Raw genomic sequence first — 14,879 nt, forward strand, 5'->3', positions numbered from 1 at the left:
TATGCACCCAATATAGGAGCACCAAAATATATTAAAAATTCTGGAGGACTTCAAAGGAGAAATCGACAGCAATACAATCATAGCAGGGAACTTCAACACCCCTCTGACACCACTGGATAGATCCTCTAGAAAAAAAATTAGCATGAAAACAGAGACTCTAAATGAAGCACTAGACCAAATGGATTTAATATATATCTACAGAGAATTACACACCAAAACTATAAAATTCATATTCTTCTCAAGTGCACATGGGACATTCTCAAAGATAGACCACATGATAGGACAAAAACTAAATCTCAACAAGTTCAAGAAGATTGGAATCATATCAAGCATCTTCTCAGATCATAATGGCATGAAACTAGAAATCACTTGCAACAAGAACATGCAAAGACATTTGAACACATGGAGGCTAAATAGCATATTATTAAACAATGAATGGGCCCTGGCCGGTTTGGCTCAGCGGTTAGAGCGTCCGCCTGCAGTCCCGAGAGACCCGGGTATGGTTCCCGCTAAGGGCATGTACCTCGGGTGCAGTTTGTACCCGGCCCTGGTTGGGTCGTGCGGGTGGCAGCCATCGATGTGTCCCTTCCACATCGATGTTTCCCTCTCTCTCTCTTCCTCTCTCTCCCTCCCACTCTATCTGTACCAAAAAATGGAAAAATGTCCTCGGGTGAGGATAAAAAAAAAACAAAAAAAACCAACAACAACAAAAAAAACAATGAATGGGTTAACGAGGAGATCAAGGAAGAAATTTAAAACTTCCTGGAATCCAATGAAAATGAATACATAACAACACAAAATCTATGGGATGCAGCGAAAGCAGTTCTGAGAGGGAAGTTCATAGCACTAGAGGCCTACCACATGAAACAAGAAAAATTTCTAATTGACTGTCTAACCTCACAACTTAAAGAATTAGAAAGCAAACAAAAGAAAACCCCAGAGCAAGTAGAAGGAAGGAAATAGTAAAGATCAGAGCAGAAATAAATAACATAGACCAAAAAAACGATTCCAAGTGTCAATGAAACAAAGAGCTGTTTTTTCAAAAAGATAAACAAGATTGATGGACCCTTACCTAGACTCACCAAGAAACAAAGAGAGAGAACCCAAACACACAAAATCAGAAATGAAAGAGGAGAAGTAACAACTGACACCAGAGAAATCCAAAAGATCATTAACAACTACTATGAACAATTATATGGCAACAAATTTGACAATCTAAGCGAAATGGATAAATTTCTAGAAACACACATCTCCCAAAACTGGACCGGTAAGACATAGAAAAAAAAATTTTTTTTGTTCCCTTACCCAAGGACATTTTTTTGTTTTTTGTTCAGATAGAGAGGGAGGGAGGGAGAGGAAGAGACAGAGAGAGAAACATAGAAGTAAAAGGGACACATTGAGTGGCTGCCTTCCACATGACCCAACCAGGGCCAGGGAAAACTGCAACCTAGGTACATGCCCTTAGTGGGAACCGAACCCGGGTCTCTCCAGACCGAAGGCCAAGGCTCTAACCGCTGAGCCAAACCAGCCAGGGCAGAGATAGATTACTTGAATAGACCAATAACAACTAAGGAAATTGAAGAGGTAATCAAGACTCTCCCAGCAAACAAAAGCTGAGGTCCAGATGGCTTCATGGGGGAGTTTTAACAATCATTCAAAAAAGAACTAACACCCATTCTCCTCAAACTATTTCAAAAAATTCAAGAAGAAGGAAGACTTTCAAACTCGTTTTATGAGGCCAGCATAATTCTAATTCCAAAACCAGAAAAAGGCACTACAAAAAAAGAAAACTACAGGCCAATGTCCCTGATGAACATAGATGCCAAAATCCTCAACAAAATACTAGCAAATCAGATCCAGCAATACATCAAAAAAATTATTTACCATGACCAAGTGGGATTCATCCCAGGGATGCAAGGCTGGTATAATATTTGCAAATCAATAAATGTGATGATACACCACATAAACATAATGAAGAATAAAAAACAAATGATCATATCAATAGATGCTGAATAAGCATTCGACAAAATCCAGCATCCATTTCTGATAAAAATTTAGCAGTGTGGGAATAGAGGGATTATATCTCGACATAATAAAGGCCATATATGAAAGACCTACAGCCAACATCATACTCAATGGGCAGAAACGAAATGTATTTCCCTTAAGAACAGGAACAAGACAAGGATGCCCACTTTCGCCACTCTTATTTAACATAGTACTGGAAGTCTTAGCCACAGCAATCAGACAGGAAGAAAAAATAAAATGGATCCAAACTGGAAAGGAGGAAGTGAAACTGTCATTATTTGCAGATGACATAATATTATACATAGAAAACTCTAAAGACTCCATCAAAAATCTAGACTTAATAAATGAATTTGGCAAAGTAGCAGGAGACAAAATTAATGTCAAGAACTCGACGGCATTCTTATACACCAATGATGAATTCACAGAAAGAGAAACTGAAAAAACAGTCCCATTTACCATCACAGCAAAAAATTTAAGATACCTAAGAATAAACTTAACCAAAGAAGTAAAGGACCTATTTGCAGAAAACTACAGGACATTGAAAAAAGAAATAGAGGAAGATATGAAAAAGTGGAAGCACATACCTTGTTCATGGATTGGTAGAATTAACATCATTAAAATGTCTACATTACCCAAAGTAATCTATAGATTCAATGCAATCCCCATCAAAATACCAACAACATATTTCACAGAACTAGAAAAAGTACTTCAGAAGTTCATATGGAAACAAAAAAGACCCCAAATAGCTATAGCAATCTTGAAAAAGAAGGACAAAGTAGGTAGGATCACAATACCAGACATCAGGTTATACTACAAAGCGACTATAATCAAAGCAGTCTGGTACTGGCACAAGAACAGGCATATAGACCAGTGGAACAGAATAGAGAACCCAGAAATAGACTCAAGACACTATCCTGAATTAATATTTGATAAAGGTGGCAAGAGCATACAATGGAGTAAAGACAGCCTCTTTAATAAATGGTGCTAGGAAAATTGGACAAGCTACATGCAAAAAATGAAACTAGATCATCAACTTACACCATACACAAAAATAAACTCAAAATGGATAAAAGACTTAAATGTGACCCGTGAAACCATAAAAATTGTAGAAGAAAATGTAGGCAACAAAATTTCGGACATCATACGCAGCAGAAATTTCACTGATACATCACCTAAGGCAACAGAAAGAAAGGAAAAAATGAACACATGGGACTACATCAAACTAAAAAGCTTCTGCAGAGCAAAAGAAACAACCATCAAAATGGAAAGGCAACCCACTATATGGGAGAACATCATTGTCAATGATACATCAGATAAGTGGTTAATTTCCAAAATATATAGAATACTCATACAACTCAACAAAAGGAAGACAAAGAACGAATTAAAAAATGAGCAGAGGAGCTGAACAGACACCTCTCTAAACAGGACATACAAATGGCCAAGAGACATATAAAGAAATGCTCAAAATCACTCATCATCAGACAGATGTAAATTAAAACAACAATGAGGTATCACCTCACACCTGTTAGAATGGCCGCCATCAACAAATCATCAAACAACAAGTGTTGGCGAGTGTGTGGAGAAAAGGGACTGTAGTACGCTGCTGGTGGGAATGCAGACTGGTGCAGCCACTATGGAAAACAATAAGATGTTACCTCAGGAAATTAAAAAGTGAACTGCTATTTGACCCAGTGATCCTGCTTCTGGGAATATACCCTAAGAAGCCGGAAACCCCAATCAGAAAGAATATATGTACCCCATGTTCATGGCAGCACTATTTACAATAGCTAAGATCTAGAAACAGCCCAAGTGTCCATCAGTAGACAAACGGATAAAAAAGCAGTGGTGGTACATATACACAATGGAGTACTATGCACTGTAAGAAAGAAAGATCTCTTATCCTTTGAGATGACATGGAGGGACCTGGAAGTATTATCCTAAGTGAAACAAGCCAAGCAGAAAAAGACAAATACCACATGATCTCACTTATTTGTGGAATATAATGAACATAACAGTCTGAGGAACAGGGTAGACCGAGAAACATGGAAGTAGGGTACAGACTGACAACCCTCAGAAGAGGGGGTGGTGGGGGTAGGGAAGAGATAAACCACAGAACTTATATGCATGTATGCATAACCAATGGACATGGACAACAAAGCCAGGGATGGGGCAGGGAGGATGGGGAGGAGGGTGTCAATGGGGTAAAAAAGGAGAAATGTGTAACAAAAAAAAAAAAACTAAAAAAAAAAATTATAAGACATTGAAGAACCTGAAGATACAAATAAATGGAAGCATAATATATATACCAATGCTCACAAATAAGAAGAATTAACATCTTTAAAATGTCCACACTAGCATGGCTGATGTGGCTCAGTGGTTGAGCATCAACCCATGCACCAAGAGGTTGTTAGTTTGATTCCCGGTCAGTGCACATGCACAGTGGTGGGACAAATCCCCAGTGGAAGGCCATGCAGAAGGCGGCCAATCAGTGTTCTCTCTCCTTTTTTGTAAAAAAAAAAAAAAAAAAAAAAAAAAAAATGTCTTTATTGATTTTAGAGAGAGAGAAAGGGAGAGGGAGAAAAAGATAAAAACATTGATGTGAGAGAGTACATCAATTGGCTGCTTTCTGCATGCCCCCTACTGGGGATCCGGCCCACAATCTGGGCATGTGCCCTGACCAGGAATTGTACCAGTGACTTCCTGCTGCATGAGTTGATGCTCAACCACTGAGCCACACTAGCCGGGCTCAATATTCTCTCTCACTGATGTTTTTATCTCTCTCTCCCTCTCCATTTCTCTCTCTAAAATCAATAAAGAATAAATAAATAAATAAATAAAAATTAAAAAATGTCCACAATACCCAAAGCAATGTACGGATTCAAATGCAATCTCTAACAAAATACCAATGTCATTTTTCAGCGAACTAGAACAAACAATCCTAAACTTTATGTGGAATTACAAAAGATCCCTAAATAGCCACAGAATTCTTGAAAAAGAACAAAGTTGGAGGTGTCATGCTACCTCTTATCAAGCTACACTACAAGGCTATAGTAATCAAAACAGCACAGTACTGGCATAAAAACAGACACATAGATCAATGGAAAAGAATAGAGAGCCCCAAAATAAACCCATGCCTATATGGTCAATTAACCTGTGACAAAGAAGACAAGCATATAGAATGAGGTAAAGACAGAATGGTGTTGGGAAAATTGAACAGATACATACAAAAAAATAAAACTGGACCATTTTCTTACACCATATACAAGAATAAGCTCAAAATAGATTTCAAGAGTTAAACATACAACTTAAAACCATAAATTTCCCAGAAGAAAATATAGCCGGTAAACTCTGACACTGCTCTTTTTTTTTCCCCCTCACCTGAGGATATTTTTCCATTTTTTGTTCAGATAGAGTGGGAGGGAGAGAGAGGGAGGGAGAGGGGGGGGGAGAGAGAGAGAGAGAGAGAGAGAGAGGTGAAAGGGACACATCGAGTGGTTGCCACCCACAGGACCCAACTAGGGCCGAGGACAAACTGCATCCGAGGTATGTGTCCTTAGCAGGAACCAAATTAGGGTCTCTCTGGACCACAGGCCGACACTCTAACTGCTGTGCCAAACTGGCCAGGGCTCTGACACTGCTCTTAGTTATATATTTTTTGAATATGTCTCCTTGGGCAAGGAAAACAAAAGAAAAAATAGACATGTGGGACTACATCAAACTAAAAAGGTTTTGCACAGCAAAAGAAACCATCAACAAAATGAAAGACAATCTATTGAATGGAAGAAGATATTTGCCAATGATATATCTAACAAGGGTTAATATCCAAAACATAACGAAGCCATACAACTTTATGTCAAGACAAACAATTGATTAAAAAAAATAGGCAGATGATCTGAATAGACACTTCTCCAAAGATGACATACAGACAGTCAAAAGACATGTTGCTCAACAGCACTAATCATTAGAGAAACACAAATTAAAACCACAATATCACTTCATACCTGTCAGAATGGCTATCATCAGTAAATCATTAAACAATAAATGTTGGCAAAAATGTGAAATACTTGAGAAAAGGGAATCTTTGTGCACTCTTGGTGGGATAGCAAATTGATGTAGCTACCATGGAAGGTCCCCCAGAAAATTAAAACTAAAACTACCACCTTGGCCAGTGTGGCTCAGTTGGTTGAGCATTGTACTGTGCACCAAAAGGTTGCTGGTTTGATTTTCAGTCTGGGCACATGCCTGGGTTGTGGGATTGATCCCCAGTGGGGGATGTGCAGGAGACAGCTGATTTTTTTTAAAATTTTTTAAAAAATTACAATATCCCAGTCTATTTATTTATTTATTTATTTATTTATTTATTTATTTATTTATTGGTATGTGACCCTAGGGGGAACCGAACCCAGGACTCTCTGGTCTGCAGGCCCATGCTCCAACCACTGAGCCAAACTGGCCAGGGCAGGAGACAGCTGATTGATGTTTCTTTCTTACATCAATGTTTCTTTCTCTCCCTCTCCCTTCCTCCCTTTCTAAAACATTAATAAAAATATAGGGTGGTTTGAGGGGCTGGGGAAAAAAGGTGAAGAGATTAAGATGTGTAAATTGGTAGTTACAAAACAGTCATGGTGATGTAAAGTACAGTTTAAGGAACATAATCAATAATACTGTAATACTATGTATGGTACAAGGTGGGTACTAGACTTACTGGGGGGATCACTTTGTAAGTTATTTAATGTCTAACCACTATACTGTATACCTGAAACTAATATAATACTGAATGATAATTAAAAACTAAAGAAGTCTCCACTCAAGATGGCGGTGTCATTTAATGCAGGACTCACATCCTCCCTCAACCACATCAAAATTACAACTAAATTACAGAACAACCATCATTCAGAATTGCCTGAAATCTAGTTGAACAGAAGCCCTACATCTATGGAATTAAAGAAGCTACTCTGAGACTGGTAGGAAGGGCAGAGATGCAGAATTGACTGGCCTCACACCCATGTGTGGCAGATGAAAATCAGGAGGGATACCTTGACTGCAAGAGCTCCACCCTGAGGAGCAAAGGGTCCCAGTCCTACATCAGGCTCCCCTCAGCCCAGGGTTCCAGTGCCAGGAAGAGAAGTCCCCATAACTTCTGGCTGTAAAAACCAGCAGGGACTGTGGTTGCACAAGATGGAGGGCTGATGTAGTCTGAGGCAGTTCCTCTTAAGGGGTCTGTGCACAGACTTACTCAGACTCACTGGCTCTGAGCTCCAGCACTGGTGCTGCAGCTAGAAAGGCACCGGGGACATATGGGGAAGAACTTAACTATCTGGTACCTGGGCAAGAGCTGGAAGGGCAGCTTTCTCCCAGACAGGAGTGCTGGCAGAGGTCATTGTTCCTTTTCTGAGCCTGTCCCCAGAGACAGCAGGCAGGCACAATATCTGAGTCCCCATCAACCTGGCTAATGTGGTTTGCTCCCGCCTTGATTCCCTGAGACCCCACCCCACCCAACTTGAGGGTCCACACAGGCTGTTTCCAGTGGCTTTCCCATACAAACAGCCTGTCTTGGCTTATGCTTCAAATTTTTCTAAAGTCTCAAACAAGCAGCATCTGGTTCCTGCATACCCCGTACCTCTCCCTAAGTGGCCCCAGGCCTGACACTAGCAGCAGGCAGCCTTGGTTTGCAGCTTAGCCTCTCCTATGCACCTTGAAGCATAGCACAAGTAACAGCCATGTGCAGACCACTTTGTAGCTCAGGCCAAGTGGCCCTGGGTAGTACATAGGTGGTGGCTGACATTGATCTGCACCTCTTGGGAGGCTCCAGAGTCAGTGCACCCCATGGACAGTTTCTAACCACATTGAAGCACCTCCCAACCACCTCCACAATTGAAACACTCAAGGGGTAGACGCAGTGGGCACCAGAGTCCCCCTGAAGAAAGTCCTGCTCTATGGGGTTGACCTCTGCACTGCTAATCCTCCCCAGTGATCACCCCCTTGCAGCTATTGGCCTGGGGGTAAATCCTTCCTATTGATGTGCCAACAGCAATCAAGGCTCAACAACAGAAGCATGTACATACTCCACATGGGGTGGAAGATAGGGTGGCAGCAGCACACCTAGAGTGACCAGCTTGGGAGGTAAGGGAGGCTGCGCCATTGGACCCTACAGAACACCTACTACATAAGGCCATTCTGTCAATCCTGGGAGATGCAGCAGCTCTACCTGACATGTAGAAAGAAACACAGCAAGGTGGTCAAAATGAGGAGACAAAAGAAACATGTCCCAAATGAAAGAAGAAAACAAAACTCCAAAAAAAGAATGAAATAAAATGGAGATGGGCAATCTACTACATGCAGAGTTCAAAACACTGATTATGAGAATGCTCAATGAACTTAGGGGAAGAGTAGATAAACTTAGTGAGAAATTGAACAAAGAGATAGGAAACATAAAAACAGAACTAGAAAACATAAAAAAGAACCAGTCAGAAATGAAGACTACATTAACTGATATAAAGACTACATTATAGGGAATCAACACTGGAGTAGAGAAGGCAGACAATCAAATAAACTCTTTGGAAGATAAAGAAGCAGAAAACACCCAATTAGAATAGCAAAAAGAAAAAAAAATACAAAAAAATGAGAGTAGTGTAAGGAGCCTCTGGCACAACTTCAAGTGTACCAACATTCACATCATGGAGTACCAGAAGGAGAGAGCAAGGATTTGAAAACTTATGTTAAAAAAATGACAGTTAGTTCCCTAACCTGGTTGCCTGGCTGGTGTGGCTCAGTTGGTTGAGTGTCATCTGTGCACCAAGAGGTTGCCGGTTTGATTCCTGGTCCGTCACATGCCTGGGTTGCAGCTCAATCCCCAGTAGGGGGTATGCAGGAGGCAGCCGATTGATGTTTCCCACTCATCGGTGTTTCTATCTCTCTCTCCCTCTTCCTTCCTCTCTCTCTAAAATCAATGAAAACATATTTTTAAAAAACTTAGAAGAAAACACACCAAAAATTTTCCCTAACCTGGTGAAGGAAATAGACATACAAGTCCAGGTAGCACAGAAAGTCCCAAACATGATGAACCCAAAGAGGCCCACACCAAGACACATCATCATCAAAATGCGATAGGTTAAAGACAAAGAGAGAATCTTAAAAGCAGCAAGAGAAAAGCAGTTACTTACAAGAGAGCTCCCATAAGACTGTCAGCTAATTTCTCAACAGAAACTTTGCAGGCCAGAAGGGAGTGGCAAGAAATATTCAAAGTGATGAAAAGCAAGGACCTGTAGCCAACATTAATCTACCCAGCAAAGCTATTATTTAGAACTGAAGGACATATAAAGAGCTTCCCAGACAAAGAAAACTAAAGGAGTTCATCACCACCAAACCAGTACAGCCAGCCCTTGTTTATTGCGGTTAATCAGTTCCAGAATTTACCGTGATAAATGAATTTCAGCGAAGTAGGATTCTTTATTTATATAAAATGTTAAAGGGTCTTTAAGAAGTAGAAGGAAAAAAAAAAAAAAAAAGGAACAACAAAATGGCAATAAATACATATCTATCAACAATTGAATATAGCCCTGGCTGGGTAGCTCAGTTGGTTAGAGCATTGTCCTGATATGCCAAGGTTGTGGGTTCAATCCCTGGTCCAGGCACATAGAAGAATCAAATAGAGAATGCATTAATAAGTGGTACAACAATAGATGTTTCTCTCTCTCTCTCCCCCTTCCTCTGTCTCTAAAATCAATAATAAAAAAAGAATGTCATTACAAATATTGAATCTATAAAAATAAACAAGCAAAACAGAAAATTAAAAAAATAAAAAATTCATGTACTCAAAATAATTAAACATGTTTTAGAAAGACAAAAAACAACAACAACAAACAAACTCCAAAAGATGAACATTTAGAATGTTAGCATAAAGGAAGGAGGATGGGAGTAGGGGAGAGGGGTTATAAAAGGAAATAAGAACATAAGAGAGGTGTCTTACCACAGTGTGTCCCAAACTGAAGGATACAACTGATTCCTTTATACATGCAGCCCAAAGAGGTACAGGGTGGGAAGTGAAAATGGGCCAACAAGGGATGTGAGGTGTGGTGCTGCTACAGGAAATCTAATGCCTAGAGCACTGACTCAGCAGCCAGGGGTTTGGTACTGTCAAATGCATGTTACAAGCTGGAAAGCTGGTGACCTTTGTTAGTTATGGCAAACAGATATTATAACTGTCACCTGCCCAAACTTGGAACACAGAATTCCCTGCCAGCCATGCTGGGCTCAAGGGGAACTGGTTGTAAAAGGCCAGGATGCTAGTATATGTGGTAGGGTCTGACTGGGCACTGTAAGCAAGGAGTTTGCAGGGAGAGGACAGGAACAGAGGGGCCAAAGGTAGGGGCCTCATGGGTTAGAAAAACCAGCTGCTTATGACCCTGACATAAGTGACAGAAGACTGAAGACTGAGCAGCAGAGGTCCTGGGATATCCTGCAGGAAAGGTCAGGTTAGGGGCCTTTCCTCACAGCTCAATTAGCTGGTTCAGATGACTGGTCACTAATATGAGAGAAAGAGAGAAAGATACCTATAGACCAAAGAAATGAAGTAGGCACAAGAATGGTGTTTAAAAAAAATAAACTGTTCTACAGGCTGAGTGGAAATAAACAGACCAGAGGCTATGACTGAGGGCACTGCATTGTCAAAGAGACCATAAGTCAGACCTGAAAAGTACCTGTAACTGATACAGATACAACCTCCAGGCTGGCAAACTGAGATCACAAGCAGCTGGCTAGAAAAGCTATGTAGTCGCCAGGAAGGCCATGCTGCCCAAGAACCTACTCTCATATGCCAGATGATGGTGGACCTCTCAGGAGCCACAGAGGAAGGCTAACAAATTCTTTTGAAGGAAGAAGCAGGGTAGCAGACATGCTAAGAAATAGTGCCCCCTGCCCACTGGGCAGCCTTCACAATTCCTGCCCAGAAAACGTATTATTGTCATAGGCCATATCCCTTGTTCTCTTTTCCAAACAGGCACTTCTCTGTTGTTATCTTGTTTCTGCTCTACCACTTTACACTGGATGGGATGAGTTAACATGAGGAAGATAGCAGGTTTTCTGGTGCAAACACAGGCTATGCTAGTTGATGAAGTGCTGCCACACCCAGGGGTTATGGACTTTGAGGATGCAAGGACTGGATGGGCCTGTGTGGTAGGGACAGCTATGTCTACCAAACACTTATTCTCCCCTTCATCTGACTTGTAGCTGAGAAATGACCATTCCAGGCACCCCTGCAGCTGAGTGGCCACACTGAGCATGGAAGAATGTCTGCCATTTGTGTCTCACAGCTTGAGAGGAAACCCTCAATGCTGAACTTTTGCTTTTCTCCCTCACCTTCAAATGGCAAGATGGTGACAACCAGAGAGGCCTTGAGAGCTGGAGCTGCCATTAGTCCCTGAATGACTGTGCTGAGCAAAGCTGGTCTGAAATACTATCCTTGGAAACAATTATATGTAACTAAGATATAAACTTCCATAGTTGTTTTTTTTTTTTTTTGGTATGTGCCCTTAGCAGGAACCAAACCCGGGACTCTCTAGTCCGCAGGCCAATGCTCCAATTGCTGAGCCAAACCGGCCAGGGCTAAACTTTCATATTTTTAAGCCACTCTAGGGTCCGCTAAATTACTACAGTAAGTTTAGTTTCCCCTAACATACATGTCACATTATGTTTACATACTCACCCAAACCAGATGAAAACATGAAAAAATTAAAATAGATAATTTGTTAGGAGGGTAAAATTCTTTCTCCTTTTCTCTTTTTACTTCGATTTTCACTGTTGCTATTATAGTGATGATGATGTGATAGTTTTAAAAATACAGGAAAAAATAACAGTTTATTTGTACTGTCTGCTCTCACATTGTCTTAGACAAGTGAAACTAAAACCACATCCATGGAAAAGGAAGTGGGACTATTTTGGCAGTAAAAGAGAAAACAAAACTTCAAAAAGAAAAGTTCTGAGGACACAGAATGGTATCTTTCTGGATAGATTCTGGGCAATGAAGCTTTCCAATTTTAGACTCTATCTTTCAAACTCTGGCATGATGGATTCTTTCTGGGCTGACTCCCTTGATCACCCTGAAATGACAGGTGAGGTGAGCAGCTCATTGTGTGGCCTGGAGACTCAGCAAACCTAGAAAAAAACAATACAAACTTCTATCCTTAATCCACTTCTCCAACAGTTACCACTGAAGTAGAAGGGAACAAACAGCAGGGAGACAGTGAAGGTACAACAGGCACAATTCAGTTTTCAGCTCTACTGATCAGCTGTGCCACTTTAGCCACTCAGTTCTGTCTTGTCACTGACATTTCCGCCATTTTATAAACTTTTCTAGGGGGTTGCTGGGATACCCAAATAAAATAAATACAGTAACATGTAATAGGGCCTAGGACTAGGTCTGACCCATACTGGGACCTTACAGATGTGTTTATTTTCTCCCTCTACAAGGATGAATGATACGACTGAGAGGCAGCATGTGACAGCTCTGCTGCTATAGATAGCAGCAAGAACCTAGGCTATGATGCAGACACAAAGCCAGCTCCCACCTGAACTTTGTGGAACATTTGCAAATTGATCGCTTTGACTTCTTCCAGCTGCTGGCGGAGGGCAACAAGAGTGTCCTGCTTCTCGTGGGTGTCCTTTTCTAGTAACTTCATTGCAATTTCCATTTCCGTTTTCATTCCAATTTGTAACTGCAGTTCTTTTTGCAGTTCCTTAAAAGGATAGTAACAAGAAAAATATTACTAAAGTAGAACACAGAATCAATTTAACAGGCTGTCTTGGGCAATATGTAAAATATAAACTGAAAATCAGAATAGGTTAGTGAGATTTTATTTATTTAAAAAAATTGCCCTGGCCAGTTTGGCTCAGCGGTTGGAGCGTCAGCCCGCAGACCTAAGAGGCCCGGGTTCGGTTCCTGCTAAGGGCACGTACCTCGGTTGCGGTTCGTCCCTGGCCCCGGTTGGGGTTGTGTGGGTGGCAGTCACTCGATGTGTCTCTCTCACATCAATGTTTCCCTCTCTCCCTCCCTCCCTCCCTCCCCGGTCTATCTCAAGATAAATGCAAAAATGTCTTTGGGTGAGGATAAAAAAAAAATTATTTTCAGAAAGATGGCGTCAGGCAGGACCAGAGGGAGGGTGAGTGCGTAAGTGAGGGAGTATGAGTTGACGTTAGTGTGGATGAGCAACCTCCAGCAGTGCAGAAATGTGGAGCAGAAAGTTCCTGTGCTGTGGATGAAGAGAGCCAGCTACAGTGGTAAGTAGCTCTTCAGGGCCTTCTTCCTGCATGGCTAGGAGGCTCTGCCATTTTGGAAGATCCCTGGTCTTTTCTGGGAGTGGCTAGGGCCCAGCAACCTGAGTCCACCAGTGCACCTGGTACCATCGGACCAGTAGATCCTGCTATGTCAACACAGACCAGTGCACTGTCAAGGTGCCTGCTGTGGTAGCCTCAAACAGAAGCCGCAAATGGCTGGGAGTCAAGCACCATCCCCTACAGTAGCAGCCTGATCAGAGCTGAGACACAACCCCCAGCAACAAAGGCTCTGGAGGAGACTTCCATTCTGCGGCAGCAGCAGCACAAATTCGTAGCTGACACCCATCCCCAAAAGCTTCAGCAGAGGCTGAGAAGGAGCTTAATCCCACCAGGTAGCAGCACTCCCCAGGCATCAGCAGTGGGACCTGGGGCTCCAGTGGAGCCTGTGCAATATAGCTGCCCACAGGACTGGTGGGAAGCACAGCTCCAGTGGGGACTGTGCGACACAGCTGCCTGTGGGACTGGCGGGAAGCACAGCTCCAGCAGGCCCTGAGCAATACAGCTACCTGCGGCACCAGCAACCAGCGGGGAGCGTGGCTTCAGTGGGGCTCATGTGATCCAGCAGCAGCGCCTACCAGGACAGACCAATATCAGCCCCAGTAGTCAATCCTCCAGGACCCACAGCAGGCAAGGGGCAACATGCACCAGAATAGCCTAGGAGGCACAGTAGCCTTATTTGATACACAGTGACCTGCCTACACAACCCAACATCCCTCACCGGGTCTAGAACTACCAGATGGCTAACATGGGACAAAGAAATAACACCCAAATGAAAAAAAGGAGGAATCACCAGAAAAAGAACTACAGGAAATGGAAGAAAGCAATTTGTCAGATAAAGAATTTGAAGCAATGATTTTAAGGGTGCTCAAACAATTCAGTGAGAACTACAAGCAACTTAATGAGAATTATAAAGAGCTCAGTGGGAACTACAGTAGCTTAAAAAAAGAGGTAGAAGCTATGAATAAAAATCAAGAGGAAATTAAAAAAATGACATAGCTGATATAAAAAATACCTTAAAAGGATTCAATAGCAGATTGGAAGAAGCTGAAGACCGAATCAGTGAGTTAGAAGACAAGGTAGAAAAATATGCCCAAATAGAGCAACAAATGGGGAAAAAAATTAAAAAACAGGAGGAGAGTTTAAGGGAGCTTTAGAACAACACAAAACGTAACAACATTCACATAATATGGGTATTAGAAGGAGAAGAATCAGAGAAAAGAATAGAGAACCTGTTTGAAGAAATAATGACAGAAAACTTCCCTAATTTGATGAAGGAAAAAGTCACACAAGTCCAGAAAACACAGAGAGTCCCAAGCAAGATGAACCCAAAAAGACCCACAGCTAGACACATCATAATTAAAATAGCAAACATTAAAGACAAAAAAAGAATCTTAAAGGAAGCAAGAGAGAGTCACAAAGTTACCTATAAGGGAGCCCCCATTAGACTGTCAGCTGATTTCTCAATAGAAACACAGCAAGCCAGAAGGGAGTGGCATGAAGTGTACAAAGTAATGAAAGGCAAG

The 14,879-nt window shown here is 41.6% G+C and overlaps 1 protein-coding gene across 1 annotated transcript in view; it reads right to left on the reverse strand.

Moving 5' to 3' along the window:
- RUFY1 (RUN and FYVE domain containing 1) overlaps positions 1 to 14,879 on the reverse strand; it is an 81,822-nt gene that overhangs the window by 28,125 nt on the left and 38,818 nt on the right. The window contains exon 11 of the mRNA XM_036240847.1: positions 12,591 to 12,758. Within this exon, the coding sequence (XP_036096740.1) occupies positions 12,591 to 12,758 (168 nt within the window). The remainder of the gene's footprint in view (positions 1 to 12,590; positions 12,759 to 14,879) is intronic.

The sequence above is a fragment of the Molossus molossus genome, unplaced genomic scaffold, assembly GCF_014108415.1.
Source record: "Molossus molossus isolate mMolMol1 unplaced genomic scaffold, mMolMol1.p scaffold_m16_p_4, whole genome shotgun sequence".
In the NCBI taxonomy this organism is placed as follows: domain Eukaryota; kingdom Metazoa; phylum Chordata; class Mammalia; order Chiroptera; family Molossidae; genus Molossus; species Molossus molossus.